The 12,736-nt window shown below is 41.7% G+C and overlaps 1 protein-coding gene across 1 annotated transcript; it reads left to right on the top strand.

Annotated features, from left to right (window-relative positions):
* The first annotated feature begins 1,661 nt into the window (after positions 1-1,661).
* Positions 1,662-11,013, top strand: SCGB3A2 (secretoglobin family 3A member 2). Its single transcript, XM_032626506.1, has 4 exons — positions 1,662-1,790; positions 7,857-7,905; positions 10,381-10,583; positions 10,990-11,013. Exons 1-4 carry the CDS (start codon positions 1,662-1,664, stop codon positions 11,011-11,013), a joined length of 405 nt encoding a protein of 134 aa, XP_032482397.1.
* Positions 11,014-12,736: the final 1,723 nt, after the last annotated feature.

Raw genomic sequence — 12,736 nt, 5'->3', positions numbered from 1 at the left:
TTTCACTGGCAATATTGGAGACATTTTGGTTATCAAATATAATATTACAGTAATGGATGATACTCCATTTAATAAAGTAGGAAACCCTGAGTCCCTTCTGGTATTTAAGCAGAAATTGAACGTTCGATTAGGAATGGGATATTTACATAGTTTCAAAGTAACTTCCCACAAAACAATTGTTAATTAAACAGGAAAATGAGCAAAATGGAGAAGTCTGGCAGACTTCACCTCAATCATGAGATCAAGATGAGTAGTTTAAATCAGTAAGGGGAAGAATCATGTACCAACTGATAGGATACACTGAGAACACAGCCTGGCTTCTTGCATAACCAGAACCTGGCAATGAGGAAACATCAGATGAAGCCAAACTGAGCAACATTCTACAAAAAAAACTGGCCTGTGGTCTTCAAAAATTTCATGAAAGTCAAGAAAAGGCTGAGCAACTCTTCCAGATTGAGGAAGACTAAAAAGACATAATGGCAAAGTGTAATACATGATTCTGAACTGCATCCTTTTGCTACAAAGGACAGTATTCAGATAGTTGGTGAAACTTGAATTAGGTATAATTCAGTAGGTGGCAGTAAAGTATCAATGTTAAGTTCCTGATTATGGTCACGTAGGAGGGTGTCGTTGCACATAGTACCCACCAGTATTCCTTGAGCGACGGAGCATTGGGTCAGCCATTCAGTTTCAAATGGTTCCAAAAAAAAATTCTTTGTACTGTACTCAGATCTTTTCTGTAAGGGTGAAGTTGTCTCAAATTAAAAACTTTATACCAGAAAAACCTCCATTATTTCTTTATTGGATACAGTGATTATCCATTCCCCTCCTTCTATTCTATAAAGCAAGCCAAAAGAAATACAGAATTCTTTAAAGAGAAAATTGTAAATAAAAATCCCCAAATATCATTCAAAATTAAGTAATGGAGAAGTGGTGTTGATGAACTTGTTGGTAATGGTGGCTGCTGTGAGGTTACAATTAGGAAGCTGGAAAACAAAACGTAGAGAGGAAAATAATGGTAATCATCATTATCATATCTAACATAAATTGAGTGCTCATCCTGAGGCTTGCCAGGAGCCCACTCATCTTAGTAAAAAGGCCTATCCCTCCCTGTACTTTTGGTCAAGAGTCATAGTGTAAACATTTGGAGAGGGGGAAATGATTTATAGCAGAGGCACTGAGTGAGGACCTGTAACTTGGAAAAGTGCACCATGAACTTTTCATGTTCTTCTTTGAGTCACACCCACAGGGTGAATGTGCAGTTTGGTTGTTTCCTGGAAGGGTGTTAACCTCACATATTCCAAAGCAGGCAAGGCCGAGGCCTTGACTTATTTAGTTGCTAAAGATACAATGAGCCACTTTTAGATTTAGACAGTTTATCACTTTACATAGACAGCAAAGAGAAGAATAGACCAAAAGTGTCAGCTCCCTATCATCTTTGTCCCATACATTAAAAAGGATGACAACAAAACAGAAGGGGTTGGATGACTCCAAGGCCGGTTGTGGGAAGCTAATTCTAGACTGCAGCTGAGAGGCTTAGGTTTTAATATTCTGCAGTTCTGTTCCAAGGGGGGTTAGGGCAGAAAGTCCCACACCTCATAGGACCTGGGAGGCAATGTCTTACAACAGCTTCCCTGGAGAGATGTGAAGGCACGTGGGAGATGGCTCATAGCAACTACTGTAGTCCTCCCATCTTCTCGGGTTCCAGGAGGATCGCAAGGTGTTTCCCCAAGACTCAGATAAGCAATGGTTCGACCCTTCACGTATGTGGATCCCGGCAAGGTTACCAGGTAATATGGTAAAGTCATTCCCCTATAAAGGACAGTTGAAAGGTAGGACTTTCATGTCATGGAGAATGTCTGCTAGGCACTGAAGAGCTGCCCTCTGCGAGGGTTGACATCCTTGCTGGAAGGAAGTTATAGCAGATGCAATTCTGGCCCCCTAACAAGATAGTGACATTAGCTGTGAATATGGGACTGCAACATGGATTGGGAGTACGGGGTCATCTGGGCCCAGACTCCTCACTGAATGGCCTTTCTGCTTCCCTTACACTAATCTGCTTTATAAACCCCTATGACCAGGTTTGCCCCTGCTCAAGAACCCATATTTCTCACTATGGATCAAGTCTTGCCAGACCAAGTGGTAGTCTCATTCAGGCCGTCAGAGTTTAGTTTTTTATAGCCGTACCTTCTCATTAACTCATCTGATGCAATTCATCGATTGTTTGATTGTAAACTAAACATTTGTTTGAAATTTGCCATGGTCAGGCATGTGGATGAACAGTGCTGGAGAGAGAAAGAAGAAAGAGACTTTTTCCACACATCTTCCTTTTTAGCTTACTTACTTGTCTCAGTTAGTTTCTTAAAATAAAACATTACAAATTCTACTTTTAGTTCTCATCTTCTCTTCTTATCCAAATTTTTGAATTCAAGAACCACTTGAAGTCATCTTTGAAAAATCCAGCCTGGGCAAATCACTTTTCTCCTTTTTTGAGGCTTCCTAGATTTTTACTTTGATTTGGTCTTGATTTACGTGTCATTTCCTGTGTTTCACCCTCATGGGCTCATGTTCCATTTGGATTTCCTTGCAGTGCCTCTAAAGGGGCTAAAAGTTAGCCTTAAACAACAGTGGACTGATTTTTCACTAAATAGGATTCAATCAATAGGGAAGAGAGCCAGGAACAGGTTATTATTATTTTTGCTTTTCTCCAAACTCTATAAGGTTGGTATTCAAAGCTGTGACATTTGATTGTTACATGCTTGTGTTTTCAAGACAAATTTTGAGGCTATATCCTGTTTTATTTAGGTTTCACTTTAAGTCACTTTGACCATCCAATTTACAGAAAGTAGAAGAGGAGATAATGAGCTCTACTTTGATGTCTCCAGTGTGACTTCCCAATAACTGTCTCTTTTCAGCTAGAAGAAAGAGTGTGAGATGAAATCTCAGGCTGATTTGTGTCTTGAATCTACATTCAGCTGGCTTCTTTAAAACTGTCATTCTCCTCACAGGGACAAAAAGGATACTTTATATCTTTCCATCTGTTTGTGTCATCTTCAATTTCTTTCATCAGCATCTTACTGTTTTTGGAGTACAGGTCTTTTGCCTCCTTAGGTAGGTTTATTCCTAGGTATTTTATTCTTTTTCATTCAGTGGTAAATGGGATTGTTTCCTTCGTTTCTCTTTCTGATCTTTCATTGTTAGTGCATAGGAATGCAACCTAATTTTGTATCCTGCAACTTGACCGAATTCACTGATGAGCTCTAGTAGTTTTTCTGGTGGTGTCATTAGGGTTTTCTATGTATAGTGTCATGTGATCTGCAAACAGTGACAGTTTTACTTCCTCTCTTCCAATTTGGATTCCTTTTATTTGTTTTTCCTTTCTGATTGCCATGGCTAGGACTTCTAAAACTATTCTGAATAAAAGTGGTGAGAGTGGACATCTTTTTCTCGTTCCTGATCTTAGAGGAAACGCTTTCAGTTTTTCACCATTGAGTATGATGTTAGCTGTGGGTTTGTCATATATGGCCATTATTATGTTGGACTTACTGACTTGCTTCTAACAGTTTCCTTTAATATAATTAAGATGAGGCAAGAGTCATGCCGGCTTTCTTCCTGCTGTATTCCCAGAATCTACCACAGAGGCAGATCCACCAAACATGCTCCATAAATACTTGTTGAATGGCTAATTGAACTTCCACTCTCGCTTATAAATTTAATCTCCACAAAAAATTCATTCGAAAAACACTTTGAAAATTAATTTAGAAATACTGGCATTCATCTCCTTTTCATTTCTTTTCATGAATTAATTTATTAACAAATGCTTACTGGAAAAGCATATTAATTAAGTGTTTAAAGGAAAAGAAATACAAATCAGAAGAAAGAACTCAAATTCTGGCCACATATATTATCTAAGTGACCTTGGCAATTAATTCATTGCTTCCAGCTTCAGACCTCTCATTTATAAAATGGGATAAAAGCTCTTATCTTCAGGGGTTTTATGAGAATGAAATGGATACCATATGCAAAGTTAGGGCCTGGCACTGATTGGTGGTTCTTAATAACATTGTCAAGTGTGTAGGATTCTGTGTTAGGATCCAAATATGAACAAGACAAAGCCGCCTGAGATGTTAACAAATTAGTCCTGGGAAAGAAAACATTAATACAAATAATATCAGTATCAGTAGCATAACAAAGGCACAAGAAAAGCATAGAAGGCTGTTTTAAAATATGTTTTATTATTATTCAGGTCATCAGATCAGGAGATAACTGCCATTGAAAAGATAGCTTGTTTTACTGACAGATTCCCAAGAAAAGTGTCATGCCACACCACAGGACAGTAAGGGCACATGGGAAGCGCTGGGTTTGTCAGGAGGGTGGGGCAAGTGAGTGGGCAGGAGCCTTTACTCAAACTTCCCAGGAGTTTTCCATGGGAAGGGGTGGGGAGACAGGGTAAGCAGGTTTAGGATAGGCTAGTTTGAATAATTTCAGTGGGCTCTGGGATGTAGGGACTGTCCCTAGTTGTGTGGTACCTGCCTGGGCCCGGGGGTGATTGAGGCAGGTGGACAGTGGCCCGGTGGGGGACAAGGACTCCCTGAAGGAGGTGGTTGGCAGTGTGGGCTCTGGATTGGTTGGTTTGCATATGAAAGGTACACTCCCAGGTGAGCCATTTGCTATCTCTAGTAATTAGCTAGCCCTGGGAGGGGCAGTCCCTCCAAGGTCAGCAAGCCTCTAAAATGTCAAAGCATCAGAAATATGGAATAAAAAGACATGACTAATACATGGGCTCAGAATGCAAGAAGCATGGGAGTAGCCAACTCTGAGTCTCTTTTCAGGTCTGACTGTACCCCCAATCCTCTTGTTCTTTACAATCAGAGCACCCTATTAGCTTCTTCATAGGACTTACTACTAGTTCTTATTTGTTTATCTGTTTATTGTCTGTTTATCCCATACACGGTCAGCTCCACAAAAGCAAGAAATTTGCTTGCCTCACTTACTACTCCAGTCTTAGTTCCTGACAGTGTCAGGCACAGAGCAGATGCTCAATAACTATTTGTTGAACAAAAGAAATGAAAACAGTAGTGCTTGAAGGTTATGAGATATCTGTCTGTTCACGTGCACATATTACTGTTCATATATGTGTAAGCATGTGGACATTTGTGTTTGTGAGTGTGACAGAGAGAGAGAGAGAGAGAGAGTGTGTGTGTGGGTGTGGGGGTGTGTGTGTGTGTGTGTGTTTTGCATGGAGGAGGTTCTAGCCTTTAGTCTAAGCCATCCATGTTTACTACCAGGTTTTGGTCAAGACAATGTCTGGTTGACTATTAGATGGGCCCACCAGAAATCTATTAGCACTTCCTGGGAAAGAACTGAGGTCTGAGGAACTTCCTGGGAAAGAACTCACCTCCAGGACCAGCAGACAAGCTGGAGACAGTGCCACACAGTTCAGGGGTAGAAAGGGAGAAGCATCCGTGTGTGTGTATTGCTCTATTTCTCTTGGATTGGTCCAGCTCCTTGTGGACTCATAACTTGGCAGTTGCGAGAGAGAGGCTATGTTTCCAAACAGAAATATCTGTTTTTTGCCAAAAGCGCTACTATATTTTAGTATGCTGTGTTAGTCAGAACATAGCCAGAAAGTCAGAACCATGCCAGGTGATCAAACAGGGAAAATTTAACTTGAAGGATAATTTACAAGATGCTAGAAAGGCAGTTAAAGCAACCAGGGGAAAGGCGAGTCAACTCTGAGATTAGAAAGTGCAGGAAGCTGCTACTACTTTGCCGGGAGGGATAGGGAGAGCAGGTTGGGCCGAGGCTGGGGCTGCACCATGGAAGCCGGATTGATGGTGGGACTGCCTGGTGTGTGTGGGACCGCAGATGAAAGGGCCTTTCTGGAAGGAGCTGGAGCCGTGGAGAAGTGGCCGTCACTGCCCGAGATGTCTCCTGAAGCAGAGAGAGGGAGAAGCACCCTGATTTCTCCCTTTCTCTCCCCTCCAATCTTTCCCAGTGCCTCCCGTTAGCCGATCCTAACCAGAAAGCAGTTGGCTGGGAAGTCTGGAGACCACAGTTTGTAAAACTGAGCTTCCTATAGTGCAGGGCAGAGGGGGGGACATGCACAGAAAGGATGTGAGAGCAAAATGGAAACAACCAGCAGAGATGAGGGCAGTACAGTTTTCGTATCCTATAGAAAGGTCATAACATAAAAATAAAGGATGGCATCAACTCGCCACCACTTCACCACACACAACCTTGGCCCTGTGAGAGTTCTGGAACATCAACATCCCTGGCTAGGTGATAGTTCTCCAGGAAAAACTGAAGCCGTCTCTGGCAGAGAAAGCAGTAGAAGGGGCAGGATTGCGTACGTGTGGCAGTAATACATGATCTCCTCCATGCAGTTTATAATGTAGCAGAAAACTAAAGAAATGGCAGTTATAACTCGGTAATGTACACAAATGAATAGCAGGTGACACTTGTTAGGTGTTAATCTTGGTTTGGTACAGTTATATCCTGGATCTACATAACTACATTAAATCCTCATAACAATAACACACCCTCAAGTGGGGCCCCAACTCCTGGCCTTGCACCTAGAGGGGACTATGCCTTGACGTATCTTCCTCACAATGTTCTGAGTACCCCTTCAGTGGCAGGGGGAGGCTGGGGCCAGCAATGTCATTTGGTCAGGGAGCTCCAAGCTGGGACTGGGATCCACCTGGACCCTGGATCTTATTTCTCCCCTTCAAGTGTCGTTCTTTCTCTCTTTCCGGTACCAGATATCCGGTACCAGATACCCCAAGGAACGCTAGGACTTGGGCTTACAAATAGGGTCATCCTAGGGCCCCATGGCTGAGTACTGGTTTCAGGAGGGCAGCCTTGCAAGCAGATTGTTCCTGTGGTCAGCACAATATTTCTTTTGCATGATTACCAGGGACTGGACTGCCAGAAGGGTACTGACATGCATATTTTGGTGACCCAAGTTGTTCATATAGACGGGGTGTTGTAAAAAAATTTTTTTTCTCAGGGTCACACACCTTTGAGACCATCTTGCTGTTAGCTGTTAAATGTCCCATTTTAGATGAGGAGAACAATACTATAGAATAAAATACGTCAAATCTAAGGTTACACAAAGAGTAAATATTGAATCCCAGGTTTTTAAAAAGGCATTTTGATTTTCGATCCTGAGCTATATGAGAACACAGAGAAGGCATGACCCTGGATGTTCCCCAAATAAGTGGGAGACACTAGACATGGTAGAAGATCTTGCCATAGTAGATGTCTGAACAGGGATGGGGTGGGTGGAGGTAAATTCCAGAGAAATGTGGCACTAAATGCCAATAAGCTGAGTCTGTATTATTTCAGGGCTAAAGGGACGTCGGGATTACTCCTACAACTGGCGAGCTCATCAGTTAATGTGTTTCTCCAAACTTTATTAGGAAACTGGAGGAAAGCAACAGAATTTTCACCCTCTTTAATCCCAATATGAAACCTTCGCTTCTTTTCAGAGTTCTTCCAGAAGGACTTTTAGAGCTCTTTGCTTCCCACTCGCAACTCTGTGTAAGAGCTTATGCAAGAGATCCTTGAGAGTGTTTTAAGATAGGGCTTTGTTTCTCATGGGAACATGAGGGAAAACGGAAAAAACCTCCAATTTGTTTAGTGAGAAAACATGACCTCCATGCTTTTCTTCCCTGGGGCGAGTCAAGTGGTCGTGACTGAAATTCAGGTCCCTGTTTGGTGTATAAATATGGGTGTGTGCAAAAGCCACTGCCACACTTGGTACAGCAAGGGGAACCACTGGCTTGGTGGACTCATTAGGTTTTCCAGTTTAATCTTAAACTCCAGGTAAATATCACAGATAACGTACAATAAAGCTGGTCACTGTGTTCCTGCTGGTGACCATCAGCATTTGCAGTTACTCTGGTAAGTAGCCGGGAACATATGATATTTCTCTATTTTTCTGTTAACAGGAACACAACTATTAAGCCTAGGCTCCCAGTGGGATATGGTGGAGGGAGTTTTAGAGCCACAGAATAGTAAGGTCAGAAGGAACTTCAGATGCCCCCTGCTCCCAGCTCCAAGCTCTAACCCAATACAGGTACCATCCCTGGTGTATCCTACAAAGAAGTTAACCAGCTACCACAGAGGTTCAACAAACGCACTTCATTATTGAACTTTGGCCACCATTAATTTTCCTTAATTTTGAGTTAAGATCTGATTTTGTGACTTCTTTCTTTTATGTTTCTGAAACTATATGGAGTCATTCTTGCTATCATCTCTAATCAGATTGCAGCGTTGGTTCTCTTGAGACATAGCTACATTTATCTGTTCAGACAATCAATGGGTATCTGCTGAATGGCTATAAGCTGTTGGTCACTGGATAAGCATTAGAAGATTCAGACCTGAATCAGACATAAATATTGTTCTCAAGGTTCTTACAGTCTGGCAAGGGAGAGAAGACTTCTACAGAAGTCACTGCCATACTAGACCAGTCATTAATGCACAATGACAATACAGATAGAGCTCTGTGGGAGAGCTGAGGGGTGAACAGTTCCATTTCTAGGTAGGGTATAGAGTCTGATTTCTTGGAGGAGAATGGAAACTGATCCTTTCTTTTTGGAGGGAGTCATATAGGAAGAGATATTTGGGCGCATCTGCAAAATCCATCATAATGGCCACTGCTCACTTGGAGAACAAAAAGCTTTGAGGATCTCCCCCCTGGAATATGTAAGTACGTACAAAGAAGACACTCACCAAAGTGTCGAAAATAAGAAGTACGGAGATTAATCGTGAGAAACTGTGTGATACCCATGCCAACATTGGCAACTTTGGCTTGTGAATTTTTTTTGAATTTTTGAACTGATTTGTAACTTCACCAGTTTTGGCTATTTTGTTGTCCTTTAGTGTCTAAGGACACATGGGAAGACGTGGCAGCAGAAAGGTGGGTGGAGGGGAAATAAATATCCCCCTTCTGGGGGAGAGTTTTGGAGGGAAAATGGGTGGTAGAAGATGAAGGGGAAATAGGTGCACAAGCTCCATTTTTAAGATTTGAACGGGAAAATAAAAAGTATTACAAAGAGAATGAAGTACTGGCAGGGTCTTAGCCAGCAGGAGGATGTGTGTCTTATGTGTGTGCTTCTGCATGTATGTATTTATACATACGCAAATGTGTTTTGTAAAAATATGTATCATAAGCATTTTCCTCATTCTCTAACCTCTTCTGTGTGAAAGTTATCTTTCTAAAGCTGAAGATATAAAAATGCAATTATTCCATATAAGAGCCTTGATAGCTCCCCATTACCCTTGGGAAAAAAAATCTCAAACTCATCTGTATGACATTCAAGGCTTTGAAAATCCACCCCACCCAAGTTGCAGCCTAACCTTCTTTATCCCTCCTTAGCACGCCACACTGGAATTCTGAAGAAGACTCACCATCCTGTGTATGCACTTTCACCTTAATATCTCAATGCCTTGGTTAATTTTGTTCCTCTTTAAAATGCTGCTCCCCTTATTTACCTGTGATCCTGGCATTTGCCTCAAGACACATCTCCTGCAACATCTGTTCTTGGAAGATTCCTGTAGCATTCTCCTAGGTTAGAATTAATCATCACTTCTTTTGTGTTTCCATAGAGCTTTGTCCATAATATTAGCATAGCACATGCTGCACTGTGGCATACACAAATCTTTATTTTCCACCAGACTGTATGAGTTCTCTGAGTGGAATATCTTGTTTTATTCATCTGTGTATCTGCACCAACTGACATAGAGTCTGTGTTCACTTATGTTTGTAGCATTGAGTTGGACGGGTAGGGAGCAGTTTCCTGGGCTGTGGTTGGGTCCATTCACATCTCCAAGTGGAGGTTCATTATGGCATCTTCCCTTTGGTTTCAAGCTTGTGGGCTATGGAGACAGCCACATGCAAACTATACTCCCATCTAGTCAATCACCAGTATCTTTTGAGTGCTTACTATATGCCCGGGTCTGTCGTAGGTGTGGGTGATGGTAGTGAATAAAACTCAAATTTCTTATTCTCTTGGATCCTATACTAGTGAGAGGATGAAGGCAAAGTAAAGAAATGAATAAAGATTTAATACTTTAAGTAGTGGTAAGAAAAAATAAAGATAGAGGGTGACGGGTGATACCATTTTAGATACATCTCTGAGAATGTAACATCTGAGGAGAGACCAAATAAGGAAGGAAGAAAGGCATGTAGTTATCTGGGGAAAGAAAGTTCTAGAGAGATGGAATGGGAGGGGCAAAGGTCCGGAAGCAGATGTTTTCTTGAGAAATCAAGATGAGTAGGGCTGGAATGGAGCCATTGATGGAGAGAGTGGAAGGTGGTGAGGTCATAGGAACTGGAATTGCCTTGTTTTACCTGGGATCTCTTTTGCTCCGCAGCTACCGCCTTCCTCATCAACAGTTTGCCACTTCCTGTCAACAAAGCTTTACCTTTACCTCTGGACAATGTTCTCCCAGTCATGGACCCACTTAAGCTTCTTCTGAAAACTCTGGGCATTTCTGTTGAGCACCTTGTGGAAGGGCTAAGGAAGTGTGTGAGTGAGCTGGGACCAGATACCTCTGAGGCCGTGAAGAAACTGCTGGTAACTACAGCTTGTGGGGCTGACTCATCAAAGGGCAGGGCTTAGTCACCGTGAGTGCCCACCCTCTCCACCCACTCCCACACCACCTTGTTCTCATTTGTGAACCTGTATTTCCCCCTTGCTTACTATACTCATATACATTTCACATGTCCTGGAATCTCAAGGAAAGTGCAATATCCACAGTTCTAGAAGGAATTTTTGAATGAGGGAGACGTATGCTAGTCGTGAAATGTGTGCCACTTCCCAGCTTTGTGATTCTGGATGGATCACAGAGTGGATTAACCACTCTGAACTTTTGTTTCTTTGTAAGTAAAATGGTAGCGAAATAGGATAGTGACTATTTTTGGAGATGTGCTAATGATATGTAAGCTGCTTTTATTTTAAATATTCCCATTTTGACTTTCAGGAGGCACTCTCATATTTGGTGTGACAGCAGAAAAAAGCAAGAGTGGAGGAGGGAGGGAGATGATGCTCTCCTCCACCCTGGCTGAAACTCCTTCCATCCTAAAATTCAGTGACCCCTGAAAAGAATAAATAAAACAATGAACAGACTTCAGTTTGTCCTATTTTTATTTGGGAAGCTCTATTCAGAAGGGCCTAACTAGATAATTTTTTCTTTGTGTTATAAACTCTAGATAGCCTGTTGTTATAAAGACAGCTTGCATTTTCAGTAAGGAGTAATGATTTTTTCCATCTCCTTATCTCTAACTTGAATGTCTCCATTTTCTTCAACTGTTGTTTATCTGACAATGCTTCCAGATGCCTTATGTTCCTATTTCCCTACTTCTAAAGAATTTTTTTTCATCTTTATTGGAGTATAATTGCTTTACAATGGTGTGTTAGTTTCTGCTTTATAGCAAAGTGAATCAGTTATACATATGTTCCCATATCTCTTCCCTCTTGTGTCTCCCTCCCTCCCACCCTACCTATCCCACCCCTCCAGGCGGTCACAAAGCACCGAGCTGATATCACTGTGCCATGCGGCTACTTCCCACTAGGTATCTACCTTACGTTTGTTAGTTTATATATGTCCATGCTTCTCTCTCGTCCTGTCACAGCTCACCCTTCCCCCTCCCCATATCCTCAAGTCCGTTCTCCAGAAGGTCTGTGTCTTTACTCCTGTCTTACCCCTAGGTTCTTCATGACATTTTTTTTTCTTAAATTCCATATATATGTGTTAGCATACGGTGTTTGTCTTTCTCTTTGTGACTTACTTCACTCTGTATGACAGACTCTAGGTCCATCCACCTCATTACAAATAGCTCAACTTCTTTTCTTTTTATGGCTGAGTAATGTTCCATTGTATATATGTGCCACATCTTTATCCATTCATCCGATGATGGACACTTAGGTTGTTTCCATCTCTGGGCTATTGTAAATAGAGCGGCAATGAACATTTTGATACATGACTCTTTTTGAATTTTGGTTTTCTCAGGGTATATGCCCAGTAGTGGGATTGCTGGGTCATATGGTAGTTCTATTTGTAGTTTTTTAAGGAACCTCCATACTGTTCTCCATAGTGGCTGAACCAATTCACATCCCCACCAACAGTGCAAGAGTGTTCCCTTTTCTCCACACCCTCTCCAGCATTTATTGTTTCTAGATTTTTTTTTTTTTTTAAACATCTTTATTGGGGTATAATTGCTTTACAATGGTGTGTTAGTTTCTGCTTTATAACAAAGTGAATCAGCTATACATATACATATGTTCCCATATGTCTTCCCTCTTGCGTCTCCCTCCCTCCCACTCTCCCCATCCCACCCTTCCAGGCTGTCACAAAGCACCGAGCTAATATCCCTGTGCCTTGCGGCTGCTTCCCCCCAGCTATCTACCTTACTACGTTTGTTAGTGTGTATATGTCCGTGACTCTCTCTCGCCCTGTCAAAACTCACCCTTCCCCCTCCCCATATCCTCAAGTCCGTTCTCCAGTAGGTCTGCGTCTTTATTCCTATCTTACCCCTAGGTTCTTCATGACATTTTTTTTTCCTTAAATTCCATATATATGTGTTAGCATACGGTATTTGTCTTTTTCTTTCTGACTTACTTCACTCTGTATGACAGACTCTAGGTCTATCCATCTCATTACAAATAGCTCAATTTCATTTCTTTTTAAGGCTGAGTAATATTCCATTGTGTATATGTGCCACATCTTC

Source organism: Phocoena sinus, chromosome 3 (assembly GCF_008692025.1).
Source record: "Phocoena sinus isolate mPhoSin1 chromosome 3, mPhoSin1.pri, whole genome shotgun sequence".
In the NCBI taxonomy this organism is placed as follows: Eukaryota; Metazoa; Chordata; class Mammalia; order Artiodactyla; family Phocoenidae; genus Phocoena; species Phocoena sinus.
The sequence above is the reverse complement of the archived record's forward strand: the minus strand, read 5'-3'. Positions and strand labels throughout refer to the sequence as shown.

Bases quoted from the DNA above. Each gene is read 5' to 3' on its own strand.
- SCGB3A2 (XM_032626506.1), top strand. From the start codon at position 1,662: ATGGCTCATAGCAACTACTGTAGTCCTCCCATCTTCTCGGGTTCCAGG. The intron at 1,791-7,856 runs GTAATATGGTAA...CGTACAATAAAG, and splicing joins GATCCCGGCAAGGTTACCAG to CTGGTCACTGTGTTCCTGCT. The intron at 10,584-10,989 runs GTAACTACAGCT...TTTGACTTTCAG, and splicing joins AGGCCGTGAAGAAACTGCTG to GAGGCACTCTCATATTTGGT.